The sequence below is a fragment of the Paroedura picta genome, chromosome 2, assembly GCF_049243985.1.
Source record: "Paroedura picta isolate Pp20150507F chromosome 2, Ppicta_v3.0, whole genome shotgun sequence".
NCBI classification, from domain to species: Eukaryota; Metazoa; Chordata; class Lepidosauria; order Squamata; family Gekkonidae; genus Paroedura; species Paroedura picta.
Window position 1 is genome coordinate 64,049,753 of NC_135370.1, and position 13,941 is coordinate 64,063,693.

Genomic DNA, 13,941 nt, shown 5'->3' on the forward strand with positions numbered 1-13,941 from the left:
CAGAATCATAGGGTTGGAAGGGGCCATACAGGCCATCTAGTCCAACTCCCTGCTCAACGCAGGATCAGCCCAAAGCATCCAAGAAAAGTGTGCATCCAACCTTTGCTTGAAGACTGCCAGTGAGGGGGAGCTCACCACCTCCTTAGGCAGCCTATTCCACTGACTGTGAAAATTTTTTGTCTGATTTCTAGCCTATATCGTTTCATTACATGTACGAGCATGTAATAAAAAATCATAATGCTCATATTAGTAAACTGGTATGTGTCCATTCTTCACAGGTAATTATTAATGAACTGTTGATTATTAAATAATAACGCTGTTATTATAATAGGAAATTCCCTCAAGAATTCCAGTGGAGGTCAGATGTTAAACTGCTGAATTTATTATTCTGAGTGGAAGATTGAGAACTGTGCTTGGATAATCGGACTTGAGAATAAAAAAAAGAATGCTTATTTGGATGGGTTATATCAGTGGTCCCCTACCAAAGGCCTTGGCACCGGGCCGCAGCTCCCTCTCCCCGCCACCCCCCCCTGCAGTGAGAAACTTCCCAGGCTGCAAGCAAATCGGCCGCCAAAGCGGCCGATTAGCTTGCAGCCCGGCAAGCTTCTTTCTGCGGGAGGGGGAGGAGAGGGAAGCGCGACCGCTGGCACAAACACGCATGCACGGCAGGTCCGCGCATGCGAGTTTGCACCTGGTGGGGTTGGAAATGTGCATGCATGGCACTTTCACGCATGTGCACATGCGCAGCAGGTCTGCACATGTGAGTTTGCGTTCCTGGTGGGGCTGCAAACGTGCATGCGCAAACCTGCCATGCATGCGCATTTGCACATGGTCTGCCGCGCATGCGCGGTGCCCGGACCGCCCTGCCCCCCACCAGTCCGTAACCTGGAAAAGGTTGCGGACCACTGGGTTATATGATTTGTATATATACTGGACTTGGAAAATTAGGAAATTCCAGCCAATTAAAGTTTGCCGCATAGAACTTATCAGGAAAATAAACCAGAAGTCTTTATTTCGCTAATCTGCTTTATGTCAATAAAGATATTGCGGGTGAAAGCCAGAAGTCCAGTGGCTTTTTGAAAGATGTATTCTATCTCAACTGCATACTGCCTCATCTCATTTAGGATAGAGGTGTGGCTTGGCAGTAGATCAATGACTGGTTTTAGGAAACAGCAGCAGCATGTATACTTCTTGGATCTTGAAGTGGTGTTTTCATTAAAATAGATCCATAGATAGGATGCTCAAAAGACAGCTCTGTCTGTTTTAGGGAACACGTATAGGATGCATAGTACATACCTATGAGAAGAGTCTTAAGTTAAACTAGTATAAAAACTTTTAGAGCAATTCTAGGGTTAATTAAGTTATGTCTTCTGTTTCTCTTTGTGTTGCAGAACCTCAAGATGGCATTCAGCCATGGTTCATTAGCAAGCCAAAATCGGTGACGGCAGTTGTTGGGCAGAACATCCTTATTTCTTGTGCCATTGCTGGAGATCCTTTCCCTACAGTTCACTGGTTCAAAGAGGGGCAGGAGGTGACCCCAGGAACAGACTGGGAATTTCTGCAGAGTGAAGATATCTTCACATTGATTATAAGGAATGTGCAGCCCCGTCATGCTGGGCAATATGAAATACAACTCAAGTATGTTGATAGCAACAGCAGATATGGTGCAATCTTTGAATCAAATTTTGCAATCCTAAATGTGATTTCTGTGAATAGAATTAGTGCTTTCTTTCAGTTGCTCATCACTATATATATGGGGCAAATATACATTTTATTTACATCTATAGAGATCCTATATATATATAGGATCTCTATAGATGTAAATAAAATGTATATTTGCCCCCTTCTGTTCTTGGCTTCTATACTGATGTAGTGCCCTTCTGTATATTGTAAATTGCTTCTGGTTTCCTGAAGGGCATGTACGTTAACCAGTGTGGTGCAGTGGTTAAAATGCTGGGCTAGAGTCTGGGAAATTTAGATTTGAATCCCCTATCTGCCATGGAAGCTTGGACACTGTCAGCCTAATGTGTCTCACAGGGTTGTTGTGAGGATAAAACAGAGGAAAGGAGAACGATGTAAGCTGCTTTGTGTCCCCCTTGGTGAGTAAGGCAAGATATTAATAACACTAAATATATAAAATACGCTGAGATTACACACAGTGATAACTAACTCTAACATGTTTTATGTACAGATCAGCACAGGTACTAGGCTCAGCTTTACTCTGATTTAAGCACTTACATTTCTTTCTTTTGATGTCCTTCTGAGTGACTGGCTGTTTTCAGTAATCTTTACATGGATGTTTGTTTTTGTTTTTTAAACCATGCTTTGTTTCAAAGCCAATATCACCTGTGTGGGCTGAGAGGTCAGACCAAGTAAAGAAAGATAAAGATGGGCTGCTAAATCTTTCCCTGTTCTATTATTTGTCAAGACAAAATCACTCTGGTAGAGATTTTTTTACCCCTTTTACTCCATAGGAAGAAAGATACAGTGACTCTATATTCTCTCCAGTGGATAGATAAAGCAGCTTTAGGATCCCCTCTCTCTCTCTCTCTCTCTCTCTCTCTGATTTTTCAGACTTCATAGGCTCATTTTAGGTCTGAAGAGAAAAACAAACGTTTTGGTGAAATGTGGAGCCCTATCTTAAAATCAATAGCACAAGAAGCCGTTATGTATATTTATGACTCATCACCATCACCATCATAAATAAAAGGATTCACTTTTTGACAAATTATTTGAACAATTGTAAATTATGGGTCCTATTCTGTTCCCCCCCCCCATATTTTTCTTTTTCTATCACTTGCACAACCATTTCTAGTACCACGTATTTATAGTCTTGCACAGGGGTAGTCAAACTGCGGCCCTCCAGATGTCCATGGACTACAATTCCCATGAGCCCCTGCCAGCAGTCCATGGACATCTGGAGGGCCGCAGTTTGACTACCCCTGGTCTTGCAGAACACATTTGTCTGCCTGTATGTTCACTTATTATTTTTGTAGGATTTGAATGTACTTCTTTAAAGGATACACTTGAAACATCGTGTCGACTGTAATGTTTTTGACTGGTTAAAAACATGTTCAGATTTCTTCCTTCAGGGCTGATCAAATATAAAACCATATTCCCTGGTATGGTCTTAATAAACATAGTTATACAACTACTTACTGATAATATCGTTACACGGTATTTACTGAACTTGCACATGATGCCTTATATGGTTAATATTTTGGCCTTTATTAAATTTTGTTTAATCTACATAACATTTTTTGGCCTGAGAACACTTTTAAAATAAATGGTTGCCTGTGCTACCTTTTTAGTCCAGTTTGAAGAATTAAAAAAAATGTTTTCTGCACAGCCTGATGGTATGTATGCACATTAGTGGAAAATAAATCCCATTCTGTTGATTAGGTTGTAGTCATAGGTTAGTCAGAAAATAGGTTTCAGAGTAGGGCTGGATTTGGTATGACTGATTAAGCAACTGTTAAGTTTACAATGAGTTGAGCCTTGGTCTCAACTGATGTCATACTAAAGCATGGTTTACAACTCAAGGTTGATTAGACTTTGTTTTAGTGTGATGTCTGATTGCTGGTCATTCTAGTAGGGGGCATAAATTAGGATTCTTAGCCAGTTATATCCTGGATCATTTCCGCAGTGACTTAAAATTTTGCGTTAGCACTCTTTTAGCTCTGTGGAATTTCCATGGTTTCACACTAAAATTGGGCTCCTCAGGCACAGATTAGGAGGAAAGATTTTGAGTTCCGAAAAACTGGATTTCCTGCCCTCTTGGGGAGGGAATTCACAGTAATCCAATGTGCATGGTCGGTATTCAACGTGTCTTCTTCTTTCCCCACTCTCAACATGCTTTCGTGGACCTGTAAGCCTGCCTACCTGCTTCTCCACCTCCCATTTTGTTCCCTCTGCACCTTGCCACCATTTTTTAAAATTTCTGTTCATGTTAAGATGCATGATCGTTGTTAGAAATTAACACTCCCACAAAAAAAGAAACACCACACCTTATCTCCATTTAGCAACTAAACTCAGCTTAGAATGACCATCTAATTTGTGTTCAGAATCCATTCGACAGTCACCTCTAGACTGGACTTCTGTAACTCTTTCTACAGAGGCTTACACTTAATCTTGATCTGGAAACTGCAGCTGGTCCAGAATGCAACATCCAGTATCATCACAGGAGCAGTGTGGGGGTCCCACATCCAGCCTGCTCTCCAACAGCTGTATGAGCTATCAGTTGAATGCCAGATCAGACTTAAGGTTTTGGTAATCACCTTTAAGGTCATACATGATCTAGGTCTAGTGTACCTGAGGGACCGCCTCACTGCTTATATCCCCCAAAGAGCAATATGCTCAGCTACTTCCAACTGGCTGGTGGTCCCTGGCACTAAAAAGCCATGTCTGACTTCAACCAGGACCAGAGCCTTCTTCATTCTGGTCCCCACCTGGTTGAATGAGCTCCCTGAAGAGATCAGGGCCCTGCCTGAGCTATCACAATTCTGCAGGATCTGCAAAATGGAGCTCCTCCGCCAGGCATTTGGCTGAGGTTGACTGAACCACCATCCTCTGCTGGGCCCCCCAGATCCCCCCTCCCTATGAACAGAACCCAACTCGACTAACCTATGGGACTATACAGAAATGTTGTTGGAACTGTTGCTATTGTTGTAATTACTTAACATGGCTGTGTTGCACTGTACTTATTTCCATTTTCTAAAGTTGCATTGTACTTTTTCCCAATGAAACCGCCCTGAGCGGCAAGGAAGGGTGGTATATAGATATAATAAATAAATGTTAAATAAATAAAAAAGTTATTCTAGAGAACCAAATGCTAACTGATGAAAGAACTACTGGTAGCTGACATGGACTCTGGAAACAGGCAAGATCATAGTTGCTTGACAGATCACCAAACCTCGCTTCAGTTTCTAGAAACTATAAGCTATGGGAAGCCTGAGCCTGCATGCCTGTCTTGCAGAATTCCTCCTGTTATCGAAATGCTCCCCAGGTTCTTTTCTCTGAACGCATTCAGCTGATCTGCAACTAGCTGACTTAACTGCATATCTGGATAAGTACATTGATTTGCATTCTTTTGCATATTGAAAATAATCGGCAACTTTTTCTTTTGAGGCATTAAGCATTCATAAGACTGGTTGTGTTGCCAAAAGAAATGTTATGCTTGAATTGAAAATTACCAACAACTGCTTAAAAAAACTGTATTGTTTGGCACAACATAACATCTGCACTGCAAAATTTGTAAACTATCTGCCAGGGAGTTTCAATGCCTTTTTGTTGAAGACTTGAAATTGTACAATTTAGTTTTATGAAAACCATCGTAAGAGAGAGAAATTCCCTCTGGTCTAAAAAGCCTTTCTCCATTTACGTTATATTTTCACTGGAGGACAAAGTGCTTCAACTGGAGGAAAGCCCCTTTGGCTGGAGGAGAGCTTCATACTGCTCAGTGAAGTTGCAGGTGACAAGCTACTAAATCATTCCAGGATAGAGTGATTATATAACTGGGAAGCAGATAATAGACATGAAAGCAGGATCCATTTGGTACAGTACTTCTCCAATGTGAACTGAGACTGCAATGTGGGTAGAAAAAGGACCGCCATTCTGTTTTCCTGACCAGAATTAGGCCAGGGAAGGTTGTTTGTCCTTGTAGGAATCTATCTATATAACCCATCAGTGTGCACAGGAAAGAAAAAAAGTTGTTAGATGTACATAGATGCAGGGCACACTTAAGGTTGCCAAACTCCAGGTGGCACCTGGGAACTTTCTTCTATTATAGTTGATCTCTGACAAGCACAATCAGTTTCTATAGAGAAAATGGCTGCTTAGAAGTCTGGGCTCTATGGCATTAAACACTGCTGAGGCCTCTCATCAAACTCCACCCTCCCCAGGCTCCATCACCTAAATCTCCACATATTTCCCAATAAAGAGCTGGTTGCCCTAATCATACTGGATGATGAGGAAGTGGAGCAAATGTGATTGTAATCATGCTTGGTTGTTGAAGATAGATTGTGTATTGTGCTCAAGGTGGTAATTGGTGGCACTTATATATGTGTAATTTTTTAACATAAGGTTTTGCTGATGAGTCCATCATGTAGTTGTATTGTGGTATCCAGAAAATTGACCTGTTGTGTGGGCTAGTCTAAGCTTAGGGTCAAACTACTAGTTTATGACATATATATGGTCTGGGCGGTCAGTGTGTCAAGCTGGGAACCTAGACTCTGCGTAGACTCTCCACCTATACACGGGGGAGGTGGGGCCTTGAGTTTGGCCTTCAGGGCAAAGTGGTCTGACCATGGCACAGCATTAATCACTACCAGAGCCAATCCGACCCCTGCAGCAAAGATTAAATCCAGGGTGTGGTCTGTTTGGTGGATGGAGCTGGTAACAACCTGGAAAAGTGCTAGTGTCTCCATGGCTGACACTAGGTCCAGGCCATGCCCCAAGGCAGGCTGGTCTATGTGGATATTGAAGTCTCCCAAAATAATCAATTTAAGATACTTCAATGCCACCTCCTCAAGCAGGCATGACTGGGTATCTGCCAGTGCAGAAGGTGGGCAGTACACCAGCCTGATGGTCAGTCCCTCAGCTGAATCCCACAGGTCAACGCACTTAATTCCTGGGTTCTTTGGTGTTGGGCCCTTCCTGTAGGAGTAAGCCTCACAAACCAGTATGGCCACTTGCCCCCAGCCTGAGGTCCGTTATTATGAAGGACTGAAAGACCTGTAGAGGCAAGTTCTTTTAAGGCAACAGATTCACCCTCATTAGTCCAGGTTTTGGTCATGCAAGCCAAGTCTACCACATACTCCACACAATATATTTGAAGAGTAGCAAATGTGTTACTAATTGACCTGGCATTGCACAATATCAGCGTCAGAGTTGGGATAACAGCCTTGACCTCCTTCCCTGCATATCTGGGGATGGGATGAAGGTCAGAAAGTATGCAAGCTTTGTGATTTTTAAACAATCTATCTGCTACCTGAAGTCCTGAAATAGATTTGTTTCTGACCATGACTTCTGGGGCATATCCATGTATATAAGCATTAGTTAGCTTATCCCATTTGTTCTGGTGTTTTTCAGTAGAACCTGAGGAGAGTATCCTGTGTTTAACACGTTACTGGAGAACTGTTTCTCAGTCTTGTACATATAAGTCAAACTCATTCAGGATCACAACAGCTCCTCCTTTGCTTATAATGTGATTACAATAGTTTTTAAGGCTGTTTGCTGCTGGTATGGACCAGCTATTTAACCGACAGGGAAAATTCCTAGTCTCCTCTGAAGGCATGCTGGCAGCCAGGAAGGAGCTGAGCCAAGCCTCAGAAGGCCTGCCAGTGCTGCAGGGAATATGCAGCTCAGACCTGACCAGAGGGATCAGTGGTGAGTTGCCACTTCCTGCACCACCACCAACAGGCAATGGATGAGCTGATACTCATCGCTGGTGATGCTGGCCAGGTCCGAGTTCAGTGGCTCTTGCATTGCTTTTAACTTCCCAGTGCACCAGATTGCATCCCATTCTGCATGCCTGAAATTGTGTTATATATTATGCTGTTAACTAACACTTGGGCATGGTGGCAACAAAAGCATTCTATCCAGTGGTGTGCATAAAGATCATGATGTTTGCTTTGGTTGAAAGAGGCCTTAGATCCATAGTGTAAGCCACTTTAGGATCCTTCGGAGAGTCAAACTGAGGTTCAGAGGCCTACAGTGTGAGTTACCCAAACTGAACATCCTTGCTCTTTTGTTTATGTAAGTTATATTCCAGTATAATCTCTGCCATGGTGGTTTGGGAGAAAGAATAGATTTAACAAGATCCTCCATGTTAAATCATTTCTGTGTGGGTTTTTAAAAAAGATATTTATGTTCCATCTCTGAACCCTTGAGGTTCTTGGGGTGGCTTACATCAAAAGATCAAATCTGAGCCAGAGTTCCTGTCCTCTGGCTTACCATTTTAGATGCTGTGGTCTTACTCTAATCCATTAGGTAGGCTGAGCATAGAACGCTATGGTTCAATTCACGGATAAAATTAAATGACCTTCTGGGTTCTTTTAGTTTTGTATCCCTGATTTAATGATGGATTGAAATCCCAGCCACTTTTGAGAGTAGAATAAGTCTCATTAAAAAAGAATACCTCAGGAGGTTCACATGCTCCTATTTCTACATCCAGTGTCCTGAGAATGTTTCCAGAGATATAAATCTTTCAAAATTAAAAAAAGAAATCTTTCTATTCTAGTCATAAGGTTGAGCTTAAACCAGGAAACCCTGAAAAATCCATCCTCTGATAATATATCTCCTCCACCCTTACCTACTGGCAAAGAGTCAATCCATTTTTTAAAATGAAGAACTCCTTAGAATGTGGTAGCAATACTTATATAATTGCCCACAGCCATGAAATCTGACTGTGTGTGTTTGCCATCTCTGAAGGAGGATATAACATTTGAAGATGCATCTACTGTGAAGAATAACAAGGGGGAGGGGACACACAGGAAGAAGGAAAAGTATTTTAATTACTTCTTTTAATGGGAGTCATTTCCAAAAAGCCATCTCTGGCATTCCTCTGCAAAAGGAAGAATAAGTGCTCAGCACCATATATGGTGACACTTTTATGTATTTTTTAATATAAACATGTACAAGCTGAAACAATCCATGAGGATTGATTGTGCTGTTTGGCAGGGGAAGGCAAAGAGGGGGGGGGGCAGGGAAGGGGAAGAGAGACCCTGCTTTTAATATCTCAGCATTAGGAAAGTTAAAAGCTTGGACTTGTATAAACAAACACTGGGATAGCACTGGAAAGATTTTAAACGCTGGAAAGCAGTCCCATCCCCCTCCCTTCTGCTTAGGTTTTCAAATTCTTAGATTTGTTTTTCTTCAGTTTACTTATTTTGGGAGGGCTTTTCTTTCTCTTTAGTTTTAAAGTATGTTAGCAATGTTTGCATGGTTTTCACAGACTATATGAATTACACCAAAAACAGGGAGAAAATATTTTGTGGGGGAATTATTTCTCATTAGCCAGTGATAAGCAAATCGTTTATCTTCTGTGACTCAGTGATAGAACATGACATTTTCTGTGTGTGTGTGTGTGTTTGAGAGAGAGAGAGAGAGAGAGAGAGATCCTTATTGTTTTCCTTCAGTTTCCAGAAGACACAGAGAGACATAATAAGGAAAATTTTGTCTAACTTTTTCAGAAACGAGGTTGGAGAATGCAGCTGTCAGGTGTCTTTGATGCTAAGAGAAACTACAGTTGCCAGAGGAGAAATATTCAGAGAGTAAGTACAGTTCCCAGGGACTTACATGAGTGGGTGCTATTTTTTGCTCAGCTAATTTCTTCCCTTCTAGACCCAGGTTGGCTGCAGTTCAGCCTAATCCCCCAATGTGATCCAACGAATTGTTTTCATCATACAGCTAAAGCATAGAGTACCAAGCCAGTGTGAAGAGAGTACTTTTTTTTTGTACCCTTATATGGTTCCTGAAGTCATCACTGATGCAATAAACTAATGGAGCATGCTCTTCCAATCAACCTTTCCTTCTATAAACATATTTTGTTCTGGCTCTGAGGTGGTTCCTGGATATTTTAAACCAGCTCTGTGCTCGCTCTTTTTCTCTCCCCCTCCCCCTCCCCCTTACACCCAACCCTTCTCTGCTTGCAGTGGAAGGCAGACAGAACGAAGAGATGCTAATGATCATGAAACACTAACATTTAGGAGCACTGGTGGCTTCAGGAGGAGTACTGGAGAAGCCCAGCAAGTTGAGGAAGAGCAGGACGACGTCCGAGGGGTTCTCAAAAGGCGAGTGGAAACCCGAGAGAGCACAGAGGAAAAACTGAGACAACAGGAGGCTGAACAAATTGACTTCCGTGACATTTTGGCAAAGAAAGTCAGCACCAAAAGCTTTTCTGAGGAGGAGCTGAAGGAAATTCCAGCTGAACAAATGGACTTCCGTGCTAACCTGCAGCGGCAGGTCAAACCCAAGACCTTGTCGGAAGAGGAAAGGAAAGTTCATACTCCTCAACAGGTAGACTTTCGTGCAGTGTTGGCTAAGAAGGGTGCACCCAAACCACCTGTGTCAGAAAAGGCACCAGCCTCTAAGCCAGCCACGCCTGATTTTAGATCTGTTCTTGGTGCGAAGAAAAAGGCACCAACTGAAAATGGTGGTCCCAGTGCCCAAGCCCAGAATACTAACTCCAGCTTTGAAGTGGAGAAACCCAGCACCAAGCCCAAAGCACCAGATTCCAGCACCAATGCTAAGACACTGCCAGTGTCCAAGACACTAGATAACAACAACACAACCACCAAAACACCGAATTCCAGCACAACTTCAGATACTGCCAACTCAAAATCTAAAATGCTGAATGCTAGCCCCAACTCTGAAGTCCAGACTGCAAATGCCAGCTCTGAAATGCTGAATTCCAAAACAGTGGAGAAAGTGGATAAGAATGATATTAACTTTGAAGATTGCTCACTAGTAGATGGAGGAATAACCGAAGAAAAAATAGAGGATAACAAAGCAGAGCCTAAGAGAACAGCACCATCATTTACAGAAAAGCTAAAGGATATCCATGTAGCAGAGGGTGAAAAATTAGTCTTGCAATGCTGGGTTTCTGCAGATCCACTTGCTTCTGTCACCTGGTCTCTTGATGGAAAAGTCATCAAATCATCAAAATTCATTGTCCTCTCACAAGAAGGTAACTCATGAAACAACTTCATGACATACTGTTACTTATCGTTAACCTCTTTATTTATATATATATATGATAGGATCCCTGTAATTACTTCCAATTTTGCCTGCTATTGCATGCTGCAAATCAGAAAGCAAATAACAGTATTATTAAACATGATGATGTCTGATGGATTGCTTCTCATGGATGGCAGATGTATATTTATAGTAAGTTGGCATCATGTTAAATATTATTTTAAATGTTGGTTGAAACAGTCTGAAAAACCAAGATCTACATCTAGTAGGATTTCAATTTTAACCTAGTCAGTAATAACAGATTTTAGTTTAGGAATCAATTTTAGCAGGTCTAAGTCCCACCTAAATGAAAATTTTAGGTTGGTTTTTGATGAATCTTCAAAATGTGAGCAGAGAAAGAAACCAGAGTGAGTTGGAAAAGTGAAATGTATAGAGTTAGGAAAATGTATTAAAACTCTAGCCCAGTTAAGAATCCTCTGAATTTTACTGTAATAACATACCACTTAGTAGATTCTGCTCAGCTATTTTAATTTTTAGTAATAGCAGCATTAATGATCATGATGCCTTACAGATTTCTGCAGGATTTCAAGGTGTGTTTGTGTCTGTAGCATTTCATCAAAGCTGACAAATTGCTTCCTCTTACGCTGCCAATATGTTAGAATTCAGAATGTGCCTTTTGAAAGGGACGCTCCTGTTCTCATTGAAATCATAGTCAGTGATGGCCAGAAGGTGATGTAGTACCGCTTCGTGCAGAGGAGCAAGGCCCCCTCTTGTAACAAACGATTCTACTCGTTTAGTCCATGCAGATAAATTGTGTCAGATTCAGTAAGAGGTGGGGAGTGTCAGAGATACCTGGAAAACATGAATTAGATTTGACAAATCAGAACATCCTTAGTAATTAAGCTATGCAAGACATTAAAGGAGAAGTTTTTTTTTAAATTAGTACCATGGTCTCAGTTAAGCCTGGGTTAATTAAAGTGCAATCCTGAAACTTTCTTGATAGCATGATTCAACTCCTGAGTGTGGGTAGTGGTGTCAGGCTTGAAAGTATTATACACATTTAAGATAATAATAATAATATTGTTGTTGTTGTTGTTATTATTATTATTATTATTATTATTATTATTATTATTATTATTATTATTGTTATTATTATTATTATTATTATTTCGATTTATTTCCCGCCACTCCCAAATGGCTCGTGGCGGGTTACAGTGTCTTAAAACCCCATTAAAACTCCCATTAAAAGACTTTAAAATGTCACAACATGGCGGCACAATAATAAGATCCCCTTCCTACCCCCCTTCCTAAAAAAGGGGGGGTGGGGGAGAAGGAGGTCAACGATGTTCAAGAAGAAGCCCGGGGGAGAGCAGTCGATGTACCCCAGCAGCCCCAGCCTCAACCATAGACCTGGCGGAAGAGCTCCGTCTTGCAGGCCCTGCGGTACGTTGAAAGGTCCCGCAGGGCCCGCAGCTCTCCCAGGAGCTCATTCCACCAGGTGGGGGCCAGGACCGAAAAGGCCCTGGCCCTGGTCGAGCCTAGACGTGGGCCGGGAACGACCAGAAGATACTCACTCGCAGAGCGCATAGTAATGTTATGTTTCTGAAAATGTATGTAATATGGCTCCTTTTTCCTCATTATAGAACATTTGTACAAAGAAGTGGGGCAAAACTTCAAGGTCAGGGGGAGCATTTTTCAAGAAATTTATTGCTAGATTTGGGCTTAGTTATGTTTCCCAAATAGCTCTACTGAAGCATTGTTGAACCAAATGGTGCTTGTGTGATGGGAACAAAAGGGACACTAGGGGTTGGGTCTAGATTAATGTTTCCATGGGTACAAGTATTTCTGCACAAAGAGTTATGGCAGCTCTCCATTTGGTTGGTTACCAGTCACCCAAGAGTTCACTTTTCCTTGAATGCAGTTTAGTAATCAGGGAGACATGACAAGCAGTTTATTCCTGGGCTAATTGCTGTTCTTGATGTAACTGTAATGGTTCTTTAAATATTCTGTGTTTTTCACAGTGTGTTTATATTGTTTTGGCTCCTGTCTACATTGTGTGCACGAAAGCACACCTTCCTCCTCACAGAGCAGTTTCAAATGCCCTCTAAGATACTGCTCCTGGGGACAGCCTTCCAGAAGCAACATGTAGGAGGCAGCTGGGAGGTTGCCATAGGAGGGGAGGTATTGCCCAGCATCTTGAGTGTAAATCTATTTGACAGGATCCAACCCATCATTTATATCTCACATTTTTTGTAAGACATCTTATATTATTTTTTAAATAAAAATGAAAACAGTAGGTTGGATCTGATGAACAGCATTTCAAGGAGATTAATGGACTGAAATCAGTATTGGGGAGGCAGGAGCATTCTCTTCCACTGATAAAAGTGCTCAGAAACAGCAGATACCAAAAATGCAGATGACAGAACCTCAGAAGCAGTAACTTGACTAAAATGTTTACACAATAAAACCATTGTAAACAGGCATCTTAAGTTCTGCAAGGAACGTGTCAGTTAAATTTCTTTAAGGATAGTGTCACATGACAAGAGCGCTACCACCAAAAGCCCTATCTACTTGCTGAATTCCTTTAGGCAGGGACTCTCTAAGGATGACCATATCTGGTGAGTATGATACACAGTTCATTGGGTAGTATGGTCCACAAGGACTCAGAGGGAAGGATAGATCCTCTTCCTGCCTACACTTCCTCAGCTTCATCTCTGCTTCCTCAGTACTTTTCCCTTTCTCAGTCACCATCCTCCTGAGCTTTCTTGTCTCTTCACCCAGCTCTCCACCCAGTATTCCCTCCCCTTCACTGCTCATCCAACCTACTCCCTCCCTTGCAGGCCCCATGGTTACTTCTCATCCCATTCTTCCCCAATCCTGTTTCTCCTCTAGCCACTTCATTCCATTGGTGGGCATCATTCTGGATTGTTATAGTCCATTTCTATGTGGTAGAGATAAAACCAAAAGGAAATGACTGATTCAAGGTCACCCAGGGAGTCCAGTTTTCCCCCTATTATGACTGCATGTGCCAGGGAGAGCTAGGATAGTATAGTGGTCAGAGACACAGATTCTGGATGTCACTTGAGCATTAAACTCTCTAGGACCGATTATGCACAAGGCTGATAATCCAGGATGGTGGCAGCAGGGCAGCTCCGATTATGCACCGTCCTGCAGCTATCCCAGTCCTGGCCGGGCGTATAACTCCGAAAGATCCATAACAAGGGAACGTGGAATCCTGGGATGCTG

General features: G+C 42.0%; 1 protein-coding gene across 4 annotated transcripts in view; it reads left to right on the top strand.

Moving 5' to 3' along the window:
- Positions 1-13,941, top strand: part of MYLK (myosin light chain kinase) — a 240,345-nt gene that overhangs the window by 139,024 nt on the left and 87,380 nt on the right. For all 4 annotated transcript variants that reach the window (XM_077320437.1, XM_077320438.1, XM_077320436.1 and 1 more), the window contains 3 exons: positions 1,392-1,638; positions 9,192-9,272; positions 9,654-10,687. In XM_077320437.1, the coding sequence (XP_077176552.1) occupies positions 1,392-1,638; positions 9,192-9,272; positions 9,654-10,687 (1,362 nt within the window). The remainder of the gene's footprint in view (positions 1-1,391; positions 1,639-9,191; positions 9,273-9,653; positions 10,688-13,941) is intronic.